The 20,193-nt window shown below is 46.9% G+C and overlaps 1 protein-coding gene across 3 annotated transcripts in view; it reads left to right on the top strand.

The window, feature by feature from the left end:
- The window catches only part of ULK1 (unc-51 like autophagy activating kinase 1), an 86,781-nt gene that overhangs the window by 1,899 nt on the left and 64,689 nt on the right, over positions 1-20,193 (top strand). For all 3 annotated transcript variants that reach the window (XM_064168576.1, XM_064168577.1, XM_064168575.1), the window contains exons 5-6: positions 15,798-15,830; positions 16,627-16,663. In XM_064168576.1, coding sequence (XP_064024646.1) covers positions 15,798-15,830; positions 16,627-16,663 — 70 coding nt within the window. The remainder of the gene's footprint in view (positions 1-15,797; positions 15,831-16,626; positions 16,664-20,193) is intronic.

The following is a 20,193-nucleotide window of genomic DNA, read 5'->3' as shown; positions in this document are numbered from 1 at the left end:
ATTTCGGTGGTTTTAAGATCTCTTTTGTAATTAAACTCGCAGGGGGGGGAAGTGTTCTGATAAGTTAGGGAAAGATAAACAAGCAGGTTTGAGGAGGTCATGTATTAATTGTTGTCTGGACCACAGAACTCTCATGCAGTGGGGAGTTGGGCTGGGAGCTGCTGCTTCCAGTATGTTACGCAGTGAAATGCAGTGTGTGGTGAATGTCTGTGCTGGAAAGCTCCTAAGTACTCAAACTGTTAGAAGTAAAATTACAGCAGTTATTCTTGGCATGCCTACCTTTTATTTTCTTTCTCTGGTCTGGATACACTCCCTAAAAAGACATTTTTTTTCCTAGGCAATGTGAAAATAACGTGAGCATGACTTTGTGGCATATGATTGTCTTCAGCTCCAGAGCATTTTCATTTGCATTTTTCTGTTGCCCTTGTGGCAATCACTAAGTGTTAAAAATTGCAGCAGACGTTTTTAGATTGCTGTGGTTTCCCACAGTTGCTTTTTCCTTCGCTCAGCTCTGAAGATCTAATTTAAGGGGCTAAAAGTGATCCACTCTACAACCTAAGTTAGTCGATTAGGGTTTTTTTTTGGGGTGGTGTTTTGGTGTTGGTTTTTGTTATGTTTTGTTGGGTTTTTTTCCCCTCGATTTTTTTAACTTGGAAGTCCTGCTGGGTCAGGGGTAAGTTTTATTGGACATTTGTGATGATGTGAAAAAAAACCCAAACAAAACCAAGCCAGCATTGCAGGATCTAAAGGCCGAAGATGGAAGCCGCCTGCCTGGATGGAGGGGCTGGCACACGGCGTGCGGGTACAGCCTGTGCCGCCCGCGGCGCCGGTATCTGTGACTGCCGGCTCGGTGACCGCTCGCTCCGCCGGACCCCCGGGTGGCTCTGGGGCTGCTTATCGGGAGCTGGCTGCTGCCCTGTCCCTGCTATCACGTGTCCTGCAGGCCACCGTGTTTGTTGACATTCCTCCTCCTCCCCTCCATTGGCTCCGGTGGCCTGCGCGTCACCCCGAGCGCGGCGGCGAATCCCGGCTGCCTGCAGCAGGCTGCTTGCGGTGCCTTCTGGGTGCTGTAGTCTGCTGCCTCGCCCCAGTCCGTAGCCCCCCGGGGCTCTGGCACCTGCTCTGTCCCTCTCCGATCGAGGAGGGGGTGTCGTGGCGAGGTGGTGCCGCAGGCCAGGCCTTTGGGAAGTGTTTGGTGCTTGGCGTTTTGGCGAGAGGTGGACCGTGGGGAGGGGGATGTGCTCGGGCTGCCCAGGGAGGGAGGCAGGGCTGCTTGGAGTGGGACTGCTTCTTGGAAATAAACTGGGTGGGAGGCCAGGTGTGCCTTGGTCCTGAGCCACTCGTTAGAGCTGGGCTTGCAAAGCAGTGGCTGCCGTTGGCCTGCTGTGTGCTGCAGGGTTGCTCAGACAGCTGGGGAAGCTTCCTCGGGGCACAGGCCACTCAGGGCATTAGGTCTTGTGGTTTTTCATTCTCCTCTGCACCTTCTAAGTTAACTTTTCAGTTGAGGGAGTGAGCATCTGCTCCTGCACATCCTCTGTGGGTTGTGTTTGTATGAAGCATTATGCTGCATTTACTTATTGCAGATCTTTCAAAAGCTTTTGTTCCTCACCGTGCTTCAAATAACTTCTGGGTAGGAAACAGCCCAAAGACATTTCCTGCAAAAGGAGTGATTTCAACACAGCTACAGCAGCAAAGCATTTTTCTCCTCCTGTGATGGCAGATGAGCTTGAGTTGAATTCTGTGTGTGGTAGCGTGTCCTGGTGAGATATAAGAAGAAGCTGTGTAAGGTACCACAAAACAGGAACTTCAGAATGGTCCTGGGCCCAAGGCATGCCCAGGTATATGTTGAGTTATCAGCTTTGTTGAAGTGTCCTTGTATGTCCCAGGTAATCTGATTTCTTGGACCAAATGAGATGACTTAGGTGGCACTGGATGTTATATAGTGCTGAAAGGGTTTGGAGTGTCCTTTGGTGTAAGGTGATGGACGTTCAGGCACAGTCTGATGTGGTCCACCTGCACAGATTGTGTACGTGATGTGTCAGTGTGGTTGGCCTTGCTCTGTGTCTGCCTAGGAACTGTAAGACAGTAAATTATCTGCAAAGGCAGAAGTTCAGTTCTATGGGAGACTGCTTCTGCCCACTTTTCCTTACGTTGTGGAAAAGACTTCTTAGTCACCATGATGCTCTCATACAAGATCCCTTGCTTTGCTTATAGCTGCTTATATGTTTATCCTTAAGAAGGAAGAAATATTTCCTGTGCATCTTAATCTTGCTCTATAGCTTTATCTGTCACTGTGTTGTGTTGTTTCTGCACCTCCTGTCAGTGACTTCAACTCTTGTGTTCCTTACACACAAGGAAATGGTTACCAAAACCACAGCAGCTCTAAGCAAGTGATTACACCAAATCATCCTCTAGTTTGCATTTCCCTAGTTAAAAGCTAATGGCAACCAGGCCTTGGACACCTCAAGATTTTTGGTATAATGCCAGATTTGCTCCAGACAGACACTTGCAGTGCTAATATTTAATACTGACAGCAGCTCTCACCCTGGCACACTTACTTTATCCAGATCCAAGAAAACTGCTGTGTTCTTTCTTGTTTCATAGATCTTTGATATTGATTCATAAATAATGACAAAAGAAGCTACCTAGGAATAAATGCTGCTGGTGAATGTTTAATGCATAGAAGTGCTGTGGCTAAACTTTTATAGATGCCCTTGTTGGAGTCCTGAGAGGAGCATCATTACATGAGGATGGCTCACGAAATGCTGTATACATGAGCACATAATAATGGGAATATGTGTTAGTGAGAGGTGCTGTTAAATAGTCTGGGAGCCTAACATGAGTACCCCTGGTTAAAGAGAGGGTAAACAATGTACTGAGTTTCTAAAAGTTCTGTGTGATGTCAGTATGGAATTGTGATGGAGATCTTTCCTAGATACAGGAGGTGTTTGGCATGAAGTAAAAACTGTATTCCACTGTATACAGTTGGAGTACTGCATCCAGTTCTGGAGCCCCTATTACAAGAGGGATGTGGAGATGCTGGAGTGTGTCCAGAGAAGAGCCACAAGGCTGCTCAGAGGGCTGGAGCAGCTCTGCTGCGAGGACAGACTGAAAGAGTTGGGGCTGTTCAGTCTGCAGAAGAGGAGGCTCCCAGGTGACCCTCTTGTGGCCTTCCAGTATCTGAAGGGGACCTACAAAAAAGCTGGGGAGGGACTTTTTAGGCTATCAGGTAGTGACAGGACTGTGGGGAATGGAGCAAAGCTGGAGGTGGGGAGGTTCAGACTGGATGTGAGGAGGAAGTTGTTCATCATGAGAGTGGTGAGAGGCTGGAATGGGTTTCCCAGGGAGGTTGGTGAGGCCCTATGCCTGGAGGTGTTTAAGGCCAGGCTGGATGGGGCCCTGGGCAGACTGCTCTAGGATAGGGTGTCCCTGGGCATGGCAGGGGAGTTGGAACTAGATGGGCCTTGTGGTCTCTTCCAACCTGACTGATTCTGTGGTTCTACATGTGGGGTGCTTTACATGCTTATCTCTGGGCTGGAGCTGGGGGTTGCCAGACTGAAGCAGTTGAGAAGAGTACAGCAGTCTAGAGGGATTTCTGGGTACCAGAAATATTTTTTTATTCTGGAGGCAGCAAAATGATCATCTTTCTTGAGGTGGAAGTCAGTGACAACAAGGACACAAGTGATGGTTTCTTCCAGATAAGGACTTGCTATGGAAACCATGTTTCTTGGAAAACAGATTTACAAAATTTTTGAGGATCAGCTCAACTCTTCATACCTGTTGGTACTGAAAGCTTAGCAGTTTGTGTTCTGGTGCATGAGACTTTGGTTTCTCTTGTGATTGAGAGCACAGACTATAGATGTGTTCAGAGACCACTTGATTTGCTAAAGGCTTTCAGTTGTAGGAAGGTCAGCTCCTGGGACCACTTTGTGCTAGACAGCTTTCTGGCACTAATAAGTAATTTTTGCCTGAAGCTATGGTCTTTGAGGCAGTGGAAGGTTCTGAGTGTGTTTTCTTCACTGTGCTGCGCCAGCTGCCCCAGGAATGTGTTAATGGAAGATCTTGCATGTGGCTGTGTTGGTGTTGGGGTGGAAAATCTGCTATTCCTGGACATAAATCATGCTTTGGATATTAGAAAGTGTTTTCCTGCAGGAAATGGAAGAAGGATTATTTTATTGGCATGTTTTCCCTAGTTGTGTGTTGTGATCTGAACTTGCTTCTTAAAGCATCTGAGCTATGACTGTGCTTCTGTGGCTGTCGGGTGGGTTTTTGTGTGGTTTAGGGTTTTTTTGGTCTATTTTTTTCACAGGAAGGATGGATGGGTTGTGAAAACATAGGTGTTAACGTTGTGGAGGGCACTCCACTGCTGAGTTTCTGGTTCAGCCTAGATTACCTGAGGCTCTACTTCCCATAATTTTGTGTTGGGTTAGCTTATTTACTCACCAGCTCAGGATGAGACGAGAGTAATGCTTAACTCACTTGTGTGCTTCAGACTCGCCAGAAATGCCTACTGGGGTCACTACCACCCAGAGCCCCTGCAGACAAGGAGCACTGCCTCCATGCAGTGTAGTTTTTCTTCTGCACATGGGTTAAGGCATGGGTGGCAGAACAGACACTTCTTGGCTTAATGATCAGTCACTCTGGGCTGGGCTGGAAAGCCAGGTAATAACAGTCTTGTTCCGCTGTTGTTGTGAGGAAAGTCCTTGTGATCAATAGGACCGTGGCTGTTGGGCTGCGATGTTCTGTTGTGCTGCCTGCACCATCACTCTTTTTTGATGGGAAGTCTATCTGCTGGTCCTCATCTTGTGCACATATCTCCTGCTGTCCCTTGGGACCTCCAGAGCTCAGTGTACAGCAGCGTCCTCTGGCATGCCCTCCAGCACCACTTGCTTCTGCTGCAGTGCTTCACTGATGAGCGTGATGTGGGATGAATCAGAGCTGCTGCAGTGTCACCTCCTTGCCTTGCCACCTCGTGTGCCACCTAATGCAGGATCTTCTGTTCCTCAGGCATTGCTGTTTGGGTGCCCTGCCTTGGGAGACAGGGCTCTGCTGTGACACTTGGAATGACTAAGGAGGCACTCTGTGTCTGGGAGATGCACTCCTGAGGTCAGGCTGCCTGCCTCATTAAATCCTGTTTTAATTCCATCCCCGAGCAAAGCTGGCAAGCTGCCTGGTGAGTGGGTGTAAAGTGCAGACGTTTCTGAACTGCCAAGCAATCCTCTTTCCGTTTGCGCCATGGACAAGAATGGGATGTCTGCTGGCCTGCCCCATCAGCATCCTTGCATCTGTTGAGGGGAATTGCTCTCTTACTGAAGATTGGAACTGGCTTAATGTGGAGCTGGAAGGGGGAAAGGACAAAAACCCTTCCACCCTTTGCCAGCAGTCTTGTAGGATGAGGTTTGAGAGTTTAGTGGACCAAAATGGCAATGTTTATAGAGAGAATTTTATGGTCTTGAACTTCTGCTTGGCTTCAGTAGTGGAGTAGGCCACTGTGCAGGTCACAGAAACATCTAGCAAATGCTGACCACTAAATAGACACCTCACAGGAGTCATGGACTTTTTTTAGAGGGAGTGGTCTTGTTGCATTTCTGAACTGATGATCACTGTTTTACTCATCCTGTGTGTAAAGCACGTACCTGTGCTCCTCTCACGTGATTAAGGTGTCATGGAGGAGCTGGTGATGTGGAAGTTAATAGCCTCTAAAGCTCCTGTAGAAGGTAGCATTACTCAGACTATAATGACAGATGAAGGAATGTTTCCCAGGAGTAATCAGAACCTGGCAGGCTGTTGTGTTCACAGTTTGACAGCAAAGCTCTGGTAACGGCTGAGATGCTATTTGTGCTGCTCCTCATGAAGCTTCATCAGTGTTTCCATTGTGAAAATCTCCACTGTTTAAATCCTTGGGATGTCTGAATGCATTTGGTGGGAATGAGCAAAGAAAGGAGATGAAAATCTGGAAGATGAATGGGAAGAGATGCCTCTTAATCAGTGGCTGGGTGGGACTGAATTCAGATGGAGAATCACTGTGTGAATTTATTTCAAATATTTATAGGTCCAACCCAAAATCCAGTTAAAAGATTTGATTTTGTGGCTGGACTGGACTTGGCCCTAAACTGCATTAAAAACTGTGGTTACAAAAGCTCATCCTAGTGCTCACGCATGTGTAGAGAATTGAGGACACAGTTCACTTCATCATCTTTTTTTCCTCCCCCTTTCCTGCACTCATTCCTTCCCACCTCTTGATACCAACCAAAATGCTCTGGTACCACGAGCAGACTAGCAAATACGTTGATGCTGGTAGCAGGAGTCTGAACTAGATGGCTCTGATTTACTTTGGGGAAGCTCCCAGAGAAGCTCTGTTCCTCCGAAGCGGATGTGCCTTCTGTGAGGCACATGGCACACAGTGAGCTATGCTGGGAAGGCAGAGGCTAAGAGCAGAGGTGGTTGTCTTTCATCTGCAGAATCAGTGAGAGGGTTTTTTGTTGCACTGTTTTCAAAATAAGTCTGTTTTTTTTTTTGCTTGCTTTGTGTGGGCTGGGTGGGGTTTTGGGTGGATTGGTTGGTGTGAGTTTGTTTTTGCATTGCTCACGTTCATGAAGCAATAGTAAATGGTAAACCTGATGGAAAGTGAATGCGAGTGGTGCGCTCTTCCAGTGTACTTTCTGAGGTACAGACCTAAATGTACTTTGCTTAAGAGCTGTCTTCAGATGTTAGAGTTCCTCTCTGAGAAATACAGTAATAAATACCACAGCAGAACCCTGCCACCAGATAGCTATAGGACCTCTTGTGCTTCAGTTGTAGCAGAGGTGCCTTAACTATGTGAAGTCTCTTGCTTTATCATGTGCAGGCCTTAAATAACACCATAAAGAGATGCTCTCAAAATGCAGAGTGAGGATCTCAAAGCTGCAGTTGTTAAGCAAGGTTATTTCAAGGTGGGGATGATAGAAATGAGTCAAATCGTGCATCACTGGTTGCTTAGGGCAATCATGTTCTGTCTAGCTGCAGGAGCACCTGGCTTGTCTCTTAGCATCAGAATAACAGGAGGAATTAGGTCAGCTGAGCTGGCATGCTAGAGATCAGCCAGACAGTGTGGCTCTAGTGGGGGGAATGAAAGGTGTAGAATTTTGAGTTTAGAGATCCAGTTTAACAAAGCATCTTCCATCTCTAGGAAGGGAAAGCCTCCCAGCCAGCTCAACAGTGTGTGAAGGTGCTGGCACGATGGGAAACCCCAGGGATGACAGCGGAGGGTGAGGCAGCATCAGGCAGGGCTAGGACACAGCTCTGCAGGGTGCTGGATGGGTTTGGTGCATCAGGCAGGGCCAGGTAAACAGCCCTGCAGGGTGCTGGATGGGTTTGTAGCACACAGGCTATGTGTTTCCTCTCTGTGTGCTGATTCCTGTCACAGGGCACATAGCTGGGCTGCTCCCTCTGGGGTCTTCTTCCTTTGCATTTGGTGGCTATTTTTCATTTAGATGGTCTCACTGTAGCCAGAATGTTAAATGCATTCAAACACACTCAGTTCTCTTCAGTTTTTAACCACTGCAGATTCAAACCCATGTTTTGTTCTATCTTCTAGTAGTTGGATTTTTTTCCCCTTCTAAATTTTAGATTTATTATTCAAAAGAACTACCCACACTTTTTGTTCTTTAAAATTCTCTGTTCCAGCACCTCTGTGCTGTGTGTTTGTTTCCTGAAGTCTGGTAAATGAAGTATGAAATGAATCAGTGTAAGGGAAGGCCTGCAAAGGGCAGTCAGTCCTATGGCTACCATAGAAAAGCTCTCTGACAGGGTATCAGATTGTTTGGGATATACAGTTTAAAAACCCAAACTGATTTCAACTTTATTAGTTGAACTACATTAATTAGCTTTAGATTCAGATCTCCAGACTGAATTGTTTTGCTTTTACTTGCACATCTCGGTGAGTATGTTGTTAAAACTGAAACCTTCACTCCTGTAGCCTGCCCTGTTGTCTGCCTCGACCCATAGCAGCCTCCCCCACACACTTCTACTTTTGGGCAGGCTCATAAAATGCAGCTCTATGGTATGCAAGGATTTCACTCCAGTACATGTGACTGAGCTTAAGTTAATGGGGAATTCAACCTTAAATGTTCATTTTCTACCGTGGTTGCAATACAGAAAGGAAATGAGGGATAAATACAGGAAAACGAATTGGATCTTCAGCGTTGTTGGCATTGTTTTTAGCATTGTGAAGTTCCCTCCTGTATTAGCATAATCACAGTATCACAGTATTATTAGGATTGGAAGAGACCTCACAGATCATCAAGTCCAACCCTTTACCACAGAGCTCAAAGCTAGACCATGGCACCAAGTGCCACATCCAACCTTGCCTTGAACAGCCTCAGGGACAGCGACTCCACCACCTCCCCAGGCATTGCCATTTGCCAAAGGGAGCTTGCCCACGTTTAGAGAAGCCTCATGGTCTTATTCTCCCTTTTGGCAAAGGGGTAAATACTCATTTCCACTGCAAGTCAGAAAGTCCAAACACTTCAGAGTTCTGCTGCTTTTTTCCCCTCTGTGGTCTCTAATCCTTGCTGGGCTGCAGCTGCTGCATGCAGATGTGACCTGGCTGCGTGCTCTCAGCCAGCAGTGCTGCCCTAAGAGCCGCTGGCACCAGCTCCTGGAGGTGCTGCAGCACTATCCCCAGATGCCCATGACTGCTGGAAGAATCGAGAGCTTTTCTGTGTCTCAGCAGCATGAGTCTTCATTTTGGTGCAGGTTTTTTCTCTCACCTTGAAGCTCTGTGACTCGTGGAACCTGCCGCTTGGTCTCTATGCTCTTATTGTGACACAAATCCTATATTTGGGTTTCTGTGGTTAGGCTCAGATGCAGCTCTCAGTTTTGACTCGCTGTAGTGTGTTGGTCTGCAGAGACACAGTCTGCTTCTGAGGGAGAGTCATGTTTTCCTGCTTGAGCTCTCGGCAAGTGCTGTAGCCATCAGTCACCCAGCCAGTGTGATGAGTCTCAGCGCTTTAACCAAGACCTGCGGTGAATTTGTGTGGAGGCAACAGACTGCACTGCAGCCTGCCGCTGCCTGGAGCTAGAGGTGGAGAGGAAGGAGGAGCTGGGGCTGGTTTGAAGGAAGCTGCAAAAAGCTTGTGTCCAAGGGAAGGGATGGTGAAGTTTCTTCAGGTCGCTTGAAGATGAGCCTCTCTTAGCAGCTGTCCTACGTTTTGTTGCCTGGCAGACTGTAGCTCCACGGACATGACATTGTCTTGTTTGGTTTTGTCATGCAGTCAGACTTTCAGACTGTTGCCAGGGGAATGGGAAATACTTTCCCTCCCTTCCTGAAGCCTCTGTAGAACCAGAGGATAGCTTTCCTGCTGTTTTTAACCTGCCCTAGGGTACGACCTGTCCTGAAACAGCGAGTGATTTCCCATTGGAATGGGCTGCCCAGGGAGGTGGTGGAGGCACCGTCCCTGGAGGTGTTCAAGCAAAGACTGGATGAGGCACTTAGTGCCATGGTCTAGTTGACTGGCTAGGGCTGGGTGATAGGTTGGACTGGATGATCTTGGCGGTCTCTTCCAACCTGGATGATACTATGATACTATGATCTGTTTTATAAGCAGAGCATACCATAGTGCCTGGAATAGGATAGCCCTGGCCCTTGGTATCATTGTGTTCTGGTCCGATAGAACTCTACCTGCTGCAAGGCTGGCCACAGGGCCTCCCTTCTGCTTGCCCTGTGCTCTGCATCCTGGAGCAAGCTGAAAGGCTGGTGGGAAATAGAATGTGGTCAAGAGCCAGTGCAGAAGTCTGTGGTCCTGTCTGGGTCTTGCTTCTTGTGCTTATTCCCTGGGATCTACACAAGAAATTAGGAGCCCTCATTCTTCTGGCAAGTCAAAGATCTGCTGCCTGTGGTAATAATACTTCCCAGTCTGTAGCAGTAGGTTTTATTGCTGGACTTGCTTGTGCCAAAACAGGCAAAGATACTGAGTAAACTGTTGGACGATGATATTTGTTACTTGTGTATCATCTCCCAGGCCATGCTTATGTGACTGCTGCCATAGCCCAAGACTTTATCACTTCCAGTGTAGCCCATACACCAGAGGAAAATGGCTGTTGGGTCCCTGTAAGGTGCTAAATCTCTTGGTGCAGGACCTTGACTTGAATCCCAAGTCTGTCTTAATGTGTGCTTTTGTCTGGCTGTGAAGCTGTTGGAGTTTGAGAAATGCTTTGTGCTGTTGTCTGTCTGTGCAGAGAGATTATACTGCAGTGAATAAGTGCTCTCCTATTCTTTCCTCCTTGTCTTCCTTCATTTGAGTTAATTATTGTCTTCTGAGTTGGAAACCTGCTTGAAATGTTCCTGAATTACTCAATGGTAAGATTCAGGAGGAGTAAGGAGAAGAACCAGGGCCAGACAGCAGAGAAACAGAGTAGGCTCCAAGATGTGTTTTTCTTTCCACATGAAGTCAAAAGGCATGTAAATAGCTTGAAGCTGTTTGCTTTAGATGTGTTGTGCAAAGGGTGAGTTTTGGTAGATGCTCCCACAGTTCAGATTGGTGTTACTATTGTCTTTTAGCTTGCTTCCATTCACATAGCTGCATCAAGAGATAATCCTTGTGTAGCATGGCTGCTTTCCTGTTCCTCCTCAGGGCTTTGCTTGCTCAAGCCAAGCTGTGTGCCAGAGTCAAATAATACCAAGAGATTTTGCTGTTTGGAAACTTTCCTCCCTCTCTTGAGAACGGTGGGGGTTGTTTCCCAAGCCCAGACGGTCTGGGAGCCTCTCCCTTCGCTAGAGGCTTTTCAGGTGCTCTTGTCTAGGAATTAGTTTTTGCCCCTGTCAGAAGAGTGATGACTGGAGACCGTGGGCCAAAAGGGCACTAGCTCCATGAGATCTTCCTTGCAAAACAGGAGGATGTGGTGTGCTGTGGTTCAGCTGCAGCCAGTAGGGAAGTATCATTGAATAAATAGTGGAAAAGTTTAGCTTGCAGTTGGTGTTAAGTTTATCTCCCACTGTCAGACCATCAGCTTTCGTTTTTGTGTTGTGTTGGTGCAATTGTTGGCTCCTAGACCCGTTAGAGATCTGTGCATGGCAATTACCTTTGCTTGGCAGCTGCTCTGGGTTGCTGTTTGAGAGGCAGAGTTGAGCAGCACATGGTAGATACCTTCTGAGAGGTACAAACCAGAAAGCTTTGCCATCAGAGGGAGGCCAACAAACAGGCAGTGGTAAACTGTTATTCAAACCTGGGTTGAGGGGGCCCACACAGCTTGTCTGCTGTAGGCAGCAGGAGCCTTGTCAGCCACATGGTGTTTAGCACATGGTTGCTAGTGGAGCTAGGATGGAGCTAGTGGATGCACAGTTCGTATTCCAAGTGTTCCTCTTGGACCCCTCACTCCTACTAGAGAAGACCATTTGTGTGAGATGGAAGCCCCAGTGTGTGTTACAGTATGTGTCCCACACAAATTGGCGAGGACACTGCACTGCTGAAAGAGTGTTCATAGAATGCTTTGGGTTGGAAAAAACCTCTAAAGATCATCTAGTCCAGTTTTGGAGTCTTAGATAATTAAACTTCCACCTTTTTTCCCCTTTCTAAACTTGCTGGCAGGCTGGGTGCAGAGGAGGATTTCTCTAAGGAAGTTTCCTCTTGCAGACTTTTAAAGCTGTGGCAGGAGGATGACTAACTGTGGGTACACCCAGACATTTCCCTTGGGACACACCTAAGCACACTTTCCAAGAAGAGGATCATGCCACCTTCCAGTGTGGGTGGAGGAAAAACTTTAAAGGGAGACAGAGCTGCTGGGGCTTGGTGTCCATAATAACCATCCTCCTGGTGTCCCAGTGAGGAACTTCTGACACAGCTCTCTCCTGGGGTCATTTCTGGTGTACTGCTAAATGAAGTTTCTTTGTCCTCTGTCAGCAGATGTGTGTTATTTGTAGACAGTCGAGGCTGCTGCCTATTTTTGCCCTCAATTAAATGGTAACTTAATCGCTGGGGCCTCTGCTGCAAGAACTACGAGTCAGGCAGTGATCCAGGCTGATTAATTATCAGCTTAATGTTTTTGGCAGAGGCCTTTTGGTGTTGTTGTGGAGCATGGTTTGGGGACTGCTGCACTTTGTGATGAGAAGAAAAGTTAGGGGGTTGCCTCTGTGCTGCTCTCTTTGTCAGGATTGTTCAGTGACAGGATTAGCCTTGGCTGCACAGGCTGCTGGCACATGTGAGTAAGAGTTCCAGAGGAAATTATCTGTATCACTTCTTGGATATAAGCCTCTGCAGAAATACAACAAACTGTAATATAGTTCTTGTTACCAACGTGGAAAGGGCATTTTGTCTCTTTTCAGAAAGACTGGTAGCCTGCAACTTTTGGCTTGCAGTGCTTCCCTTCCCCCCCTTGTTTTCTTAATGAAGAAAATCATAAATGCTGTGGGAGGATAAAAATGGAGAAGTAGCTTCTTCTGCTGAATCAGCTTGGGACAAGTCCATCAGCCCATTTGGGAAACCAGAAATCACTTTAGACAACACTGTAACCACAGTAAGCTACTGGCTGAAGGATTTTTCCAAACAAGAGCTTGTTTCCAGGGCCCTTCCTAAAATAAGTGTTTCATTTTGTTGGCACAATTCCTGCAAATATTGTTCTGCTGAGTGGGTCTTGAAGTGCTAAAGTTGCAAGTGTGGAAGTTGTCATGCCTGCTACAGGCATCTGCTCTGAAAATACCCTCACTTAAATGTTCCTCTGCTGCTTGGGTGTGTGTGAGCAGGATGGAGAGTGCTTCCTAGTAAGGCTTGACTATTCAGAGGATGCTGTTGTCAGTGGATGTTTGGGGGAACCACCTCTTTCTCTCTTAGCCTTTCAGACGTTGCTGCCTTATCTCTTCATCCCGTGTTGCTGGAATAAAACCACCAACCACCAAGGTCACTTTGGTGGTGGGGAAGTTGAGCAGAGCATCTCCCTTGCCTGATTAGGTCCTGATTTAACCCTCATCACTGTACACACTGGCTGCCAAAAATCAATTACTTGCTTGGTGATATTTGTTTTCAGAGTCTTTAAATAGCATACAGTGGAAAAACAACCAAACTGTGCAGTGTACATTAGCTGTTGGCTAATAGCTTATTACAAATAGCCTTTTGGACTTGGTTTGTGTAAGCTAAACTTCTTCTTCGTTTTCCATATAGGTAGTAATATATTAAGCTTCCCTGAGCCCTGCTGGCACTATACATAGCAATGTGTAGTAACTGAGCTGCAGTGATCACAGCATGTTAGACAAGAATGTTGTCATGGCAGAGAATGAGCTGCAGCCTCCCTCAGATGCTTTCTCCATGCCCAGCAGTTGCCGTGTAGGAAGCTCGATGTCTTGCAGCCCCTGGTTGTTCCCTGACCAGCTGCACCATGCTGCTGGTGTGTCCCCATGTCTTCTGGTCCATCTGTGGCTGGACCTGCCAGAGAAGGGTGAGAATGGGGTGTCCTTCACAAACTTCTGACCTCCTGCTGTTCCTGCTAAGGACAGCAGCAGCTGGTGGGTTTGAAGCACTTCTGGAAGTTTCCCCCCTAGTGCTTTGTCACATGCAAAGCTGATGAGGATGCCTGCGGTTTTCTTCCTGTGCAGCATCCCTGGGCTAGTGCTTCTAACCACAGACTGGTTTCTCACTTCATCTGGAGCTGTGTGGAAGTAGATGACTTAAGAGTGTGCTGCTTTTAAATGCAGAGATTGGAAAACAAAGCCAGTTTAAAGCAGTACTTGGCATGCAAGGAAATGCATCAAATGCTAGCTTGAAATGTCGCAGAAAATTGCTTTTTGACCAGACAAAGGGACTTTCAAAAAGCTGGGCTGGGCTTGGCAGTGAGAACAGCTATAAGAGCCTAGATGCACAGCCTAGGCTTCTAAGGAGTGCTTGAAGTGGGGACCTGCGTGAGCTGAAGTTGCTGGATTGCCTGGTGCCTTGAGCTCCTCCACAGGAAGGTGACCTATGCAGTTGTAGCTTGGGTGTCCCAAATCATAGGGAACTCAGTTTCCTCACCTCTTCCCCACCCTCCCCTAACCAGCAAGCATCTGGGAACTCGGAATTCATGTTATGAGGTTGAGAGGACTGCAAGAGAAATGATGGGAGGTGCTGAAGACTCAAGGCATAGAGGCAGTCAGTTTGGTTCAGGTTTGCTGGGAGGTAGTCCTGTGGGCAAGCAGAGATGAAAGGTGTTGAGAGCAGACAGTGGAGACTAAAAGGCTGGTAGGATAGATGCTGGAACTTTCTGAAATTGTAGTCAGGCTGAGAAGAATCAGGCAGTTGAGTGCCTAAACAGCCTGTAAGTAAAGGCTTGCTGCCCTGGAGCTGTGGAAGTGGAAAGTCTCTTGCTCTGCCACTGATTTCAGAGCTTCTCCAGTTACCATGCTGATTACTGCCTGCACTTGTCCAGGCCTGGCCTGGAGTTTACAACTGACTTCTAGCACACAAGCTTTTATGTAGTAGATGTGCTTCTGACTGATGTCTGCTTCAGTGAGAGGATTTAGAGTTGTTTGCCCTTCTCAAGGTTGAACATCTGGCTGGCTACACATCTGTGCTCTGTGGAGCAAGTGCCAGGCAGCTGCTGGTGTCAGCTTGTGAGTTGCAGACACTGAAGTTCATCATGTGGCTCCGTGGTGCTGTGTTTGTGAGATACTGCTGTGCACTATCCTGTGCTTGTACAGTGTGTGCACAACCTTGACCATACTTCTTAAGAGCAGGGAACCAGTGAAGATCAGCTAAGGCTGGAAAGGACCTCTCCAGTTTGTGAAAAGCATGACAGTGGAGATCAGCTAAGGCTGGAAATGACCTCTCCAGTTTGTGAAAAGCATAGCAGTGGAGATCAGCTAAGGCTGGAAATGACCTCTCTAGTTTGTGAAAAGCATAGCAGTGGAGATGAGCTAAGGCTGGAAATGACCTCTCCAGTTTGTGAAAAGCATGGCAGTGGAGATCAGCTAAGGCTGGAAATGACCTCTCCAGTTTGTGAAAAGCATGACAGTGGAGATCAGCTAAGGCTGGAAATGACCTCTCCAGTTTGTGAAAAGCATGACAGTGGAGATCAGCTAAGGCTGGAAATGACCTCTTCAGTTTGTGAAAAGCATGGCAGTGGAGATGAGCTAAGGCTGGAAATGACCTCTCCAGTTTGTGAAAAGCATGACAGTGGAGATGAGCTAAGGCTGGAAATGACCTCTCCAGTTTGTGAAAAGTGACAGTGCAGCACCTGTAGCAAATTCAGGAAAAACTGTGTTTGGCCTGGACTTTGCTGTTAACCTCTGTGATCATCTGGGAAGCTTTAGCCACTTGAAAGTAACACTCCTTAATGCTTGTGGAGAAACAGGCTAATGTGATGGGGTTTGACCTGAGCTCTTTCCTTTTTGCCCTCAAATTAAAGGTGAATCTCTTGGGCACATCTCAGTCATGGGATTGAACTGCAGGTCCTAAAGTTGCATTGTTGTTATCTCTGGGTTCAGACTAGCACTGCTCATGTGAGCATAGCTGCCAAGTTAAATGTGGAAACCAAGGCTCTAAGATAGTGGTGTGCCAGCATCTGTATTGCATGCCACAGTTAATCCTAAAAACCAGGAACATATTGACCCAAGGAGCCATACAGGAGAGTTGGTTGGTTAAATAGGTGCACACAGGTAAAGCAGTAACATGCTTCAATATTTGGCACTTCCCAAGTAAGCAATCCAGGGATAAATCCCTAACAAAGCTTACCTCTCTCTTTCCTTTCAATCAGAGAAAGCAGAGTTTACCCATTTAAAGAAGTGCAGTACCTGTAATGTATGTGAAATACTGCAGTGCATAAATGTTTGATTTTCCTGTTTTCTCTTTCCTCAGGAGCTGGCAAACTCTGTCTACTTGGTTATGGAGGTGAGTGTGTCTTTGTATTAATTTCACCTTTCCCCCCTTTTTGTTCCATTTCCTTCTTTTTCCCTTGGTTCAAACAGCCCAGCTTGTTGCACCAATAGTGCTTTCTGCTCCCAGTCTCACCTGTGGTGGTTTGCTAATCTAATCTGCAGCCACATGCTTTGAGAACTGGGACAGTGTGGGTGAAGATAGCAGCCGGGGGGGTGTGTGTTTCATTTTGCTGCCGTTCTGCTAGCACAGGTTTAATCAGTCAGACATCTTACCTCAAGGGTCAGATGGGTGTTACTGAGGAGTATCTGCTTCAAAGCTATGTGGAAAGTCAATTTTCCTCACACATCTTAACTACAGAACTTTCAAATGTTTTCCTTCCTCTGCAGTCTTGTTGACTTTCCATAATGATAAGGATGTGGGGAATTAAAGCTTTCAGTTGTGCCTGTTCCCAGGCTCTCCTCAACCAGCTTTTTTAGGAGGTCTCTCCTGATGTGACCCTCTGCTTTGTTCTCCTTTGATCTTTCTCCCTGATGTGCAAGCACAGGGTTGTGCACATGCACAAAACACCACTTAATGCTGGTGGATCACAATGCAATGGAAGGAGCAGGGGAAATAGGACAGAAGAGAAACCTGCTGGAGTGTGGCTGGTTTATTTTTTTCCCTGCCAAGTGCTGAACACACACTCTGCCATAGGTGATTATTTAGGTTTAACTACCATGCTAAAGCTGCCATCCTAGTGACGATTGCTGTTTTCCTGTTTAATCTTTGATTTGCCTTGCATTAACTGAGCTCTCTCTTCTGTTTGCAGTACTGTAATGGTGGTGACCTGGCAGACTATCTTCACAGTAAGTAGAACAATATGGAGAATGTCCTCTGTGTTCAGAGGAAAAATCTGACTGTCTTAGCTCATTAAAGTTGCTGGGCTTTGTGGCAGGTCTAAGGAAGCAGATGATATCTCTTGATTAATTCCTGCAGCCTGAATGAACTATCACTGCTCTTCTTCTGACAGTAGTTTCACCCCTGGCAATCGTTTGAAAACTGAGAATCCATGGCAAGTTAGTGTTGTAGCCTTTCCTGTGTAGGTCAGTGGCTACTTCAGTGGTGTGCCACGTTTTAGTTACAATGGCCTTACAGTTTAGACAGTTTTTCACACTGCTAGGGATGTGCTTTGTCTCTTTTTTTTTTTTGACTGAAGTCTTGCAGTTCTGTAGGGCTGGAATAAGGTAAGATCCCAAGAGGATATTTCAGTTTCTTTAAGTTTTCCCTTAAGGGTGGCCCCACATCTGGGACAGAACACATCTCTTTCTTCTATGTATTGAGAGTGACTGCAGGGTAGCCAGCAGTGTTGTGATGGTAAAAACTACTCACTTCAGGGTGGAGATTCTAGCACAGATGACTGGGCTTCCTTAACCTTCTGGTGAATCTGTGTCTTTACCATCAAACTGAATGAACCATGCTTTGTGTGTTACCCTGGGATATTGCTTCAGCCTCCCAAGCTAATTTTCAGTGCAGCCCATCGCACGGGTAGAGGAAAAAATGTGACAGTCACTTTGCACCTGAGTGCCTACAGGATGGCCAAGGGATCAGGCCCAGCCTGCACGGGTTTAGGAAGGGCAGGTCCTGTCTCACCAGCCTGATCTCCTTTTATGATCAGGTCACCTGCCTGGTGAATGTGGAGCAGGCTGTGGATGGAGTCTACCTGGACTTCAGCAAAGCCTTTGACACTGTCTGCCACAACAAGCTCCTGGCACAGCTGGCAGCTCATGGTTTGGACAGATTCACTCTGATATGGGTCAAGAACTGGCTGGGAGCTGTCACTAGTAGTGTTCCCCAAGGATCAGTGCTGGGCCCAGTCCTGTTCAATGTCTTTACTGATCACCTGGATGAAGAGATAGAGTCCATCATTAGTAAGTTTGCAGATTACACCAAGCTAGGAGCAGGTGTTGATCTGTTGGAAGGTAGGAGAGCCCTGCAGAGGGACCTAGACAGGCTGGATAGGTGAGCAGAGGCCAAAGGGATGAGATTTAACAAGGCCAAGTGCAGGGTTCTACACTTTGGCCACAACAACCCCAAGCAGCACTACAGGCTGGGGACAGAGTGGCTGAGAGCAGCCAGGAAAAGAGGGACCTGGGGGTAGTGGTAGAGAGTAGCTGAAGATGAGGCAGCAGTGTGCCCAGGTGGCCAAGAGAGCCAATGGCATCCTGGCCTGGATCGAGAACAGTGTGGCCAGTAGGACAAGGGAGGTTATTCTGCCCCTGTACTCAGCACTGCTCAGGCCACACTTTGAGTACTGTGTCCAGTTCTGGGCCCCTCAATTCAAGAGAGATGTTGAGGTGCTGGAAGGTGTCCAGAGAAGGGCAACAAAGCTGGTGAGGGGCCTGGAGCACAGCCCTGTGAGGAGAGGCTGAGGGAGCTGGGGGTGTGCAGCCTGGAGAGGCTCAGGGCAGAGCTCATTGCTGTCTACAACTACCCAAAGGGAGGTTGTAGCTGGGTGGGAGTTGGTCTCCCATGCAACCAGCAACAGAACAAGGGGACACAGTCTCAAGTTGTGCCGTGGGAGGTCCAGGCTGGATGTTAGGAGGAAGTTGTTGCCAGAGAGAGTGATTGGCATTGGAATGGGCTGCCCAGGGAGGTGGTGGAGTCACCATCCCCGGAGGTGTTCAAGCAAAGCCTGGCTGAGGCACTTAGTGCCATGGTCTAATTGACTGGTTAGGGCTGGGTGCTAGGTTGGAGTGGATGATCTTGGAGGTCTCTTCCAACCTGGTTGATTCTGTGATTCTATGACCTACGCAGGAGCAGGATGATGTGTTGAAAAAGTTGCTTAGCTGCAGTCAGGCACAGCTCCTGTTTCCTACCTTTTTTTTTCTTTAAAATAGCCTTTTTGTTGTTGTTGTTGTTCTGCATGTTAACTAAAGGATTACTAAATGTGAAGAGACAACTTTAATCTCATTTTACATGTAGCTCTGGGTCATGGCTAAACAAAGTTTGTTCACATTGTTCACATTAAAAGCTAGTCAGCTGGATAATACTTTGGGCTCCTTATTTGAAGTACATGATGCCTGGAAATGTCAAAAATTGAAGGATTAAAAGGTGAATTTACATTTGCCCTAGAGCTGCTGGTGGTGTCCCTGGAATGCTTATTTTGGGGCTTGATGCCAGTGTGTTGCACTTGTTTCATACAGGGTAAATAGTTAGGTTTGTGGACAGGAATTTTCAGAAAGGGTTTAGTATTTGAAGGAAAATGAGGGAATATTCTGCCTTTCATGTGTCTTGTTTATTTAAAGTGGGGATGAGACAGAAGCTACAAGCATTTGTTTTGTTAAAAGCCATATTCAGTGTGCTTTGTCTTAGATAAGTGATGGTGTTTTGCATCTGTTGGATATTGCTGTGCTTTAAAAAGAGCATCTTTAGAGGTGCTGCAACACAGTTATAAATACCAAGTGGAAAATGGCTTTGTCTTTGATACCTTCTTTTTATCCTTGGAGTGCAAATTTTACTAATGCTTTTACAAACCAGTCAAGCTTCAGCTTTCAAAGCCTTGCCATTGGTAAAATGAAGTTTTTTAGCCACCACAGATGGAAAGGAACCTTGATGTTTAGGCACAAGGCTGTGCACTCTCATTGGTAAAGCCGTGAATGTAAATGAAAGCACAGCTTCTGCTCAAATGACTTCTATACAAAATCTTCCTGCTGCTGTTTCCACATGGACATTGTCATCTTCTCCATTCTGTGAGCCCACCACCAGGAAACAAAAGCAGAGCATGCTCTAGAGTGCAGCTCACTTGCTTGTTTATCAGATGAGAAGAGTCAGGAATTTGGTGGCTAGTTTGGGAGTGTGATGATGAATTCTATTTCCAAATAAAATCCACATCTACCCAGTGTGGCTTCTTTGAGTGTTGCCTGGGGTGTAAGGTGTGATCCTTCTTTCTCTGGCTTAATTTGGAAGAGTTACCTTTTATCTCTGTTTTTAACCAATACAATATTTTACCTTGGCAGCTGTAAAGAGCAGCTGCTGTGACTGGGAAATTGATGCTTTTATTTGAACCTGTAACGTCTGCCTGCCAGTAAAGAGCACCAGCGGGCATGGATCTCCAGAGAGAGCAGGCAGTAAGGGACTGCAGCACCAAAGTTAGGTTACTCCCATCACTGTAACAGAGATTTGGGTCTTCCAGATCCCAGACCCTAGATACCAGTGTCAGCTTTTGCACCATTGGAATGGGCTGCCCAGGGAGGTGGTGGAGGCACTGTCCCTGGAGGTCTTCAAGGAAAGACTGGATGAGGCATTTAGTGCCATGGTCTAGTTGATTGGATAGGGCTGGGTGCTAGGTTGGACTGGATGATCTTGGAGGTCTCTTCCAACCTGGTTGATTCTATGA

Source organism: Pogoniulus pusillus, chromosome 30, assembly GCF_015220805.1.
Source record: "Pogoniulus pusillus isolate bPogPus1 chromosome 30, bPogPus1.pri, whole genome shotgun sequence".
Classification (NCBI taxonomy): Eukaryota; Metazoa; Chordata; class Aves; order Piciformes; family Lybiidae; genus Pogoniulus; species Pogoniulus pusillus.
The sequence above is the reverse complement of the archived record's forward strand: the minus strand, read 5'-3'. Positions and strand labels throughout refer to the sequence as shown.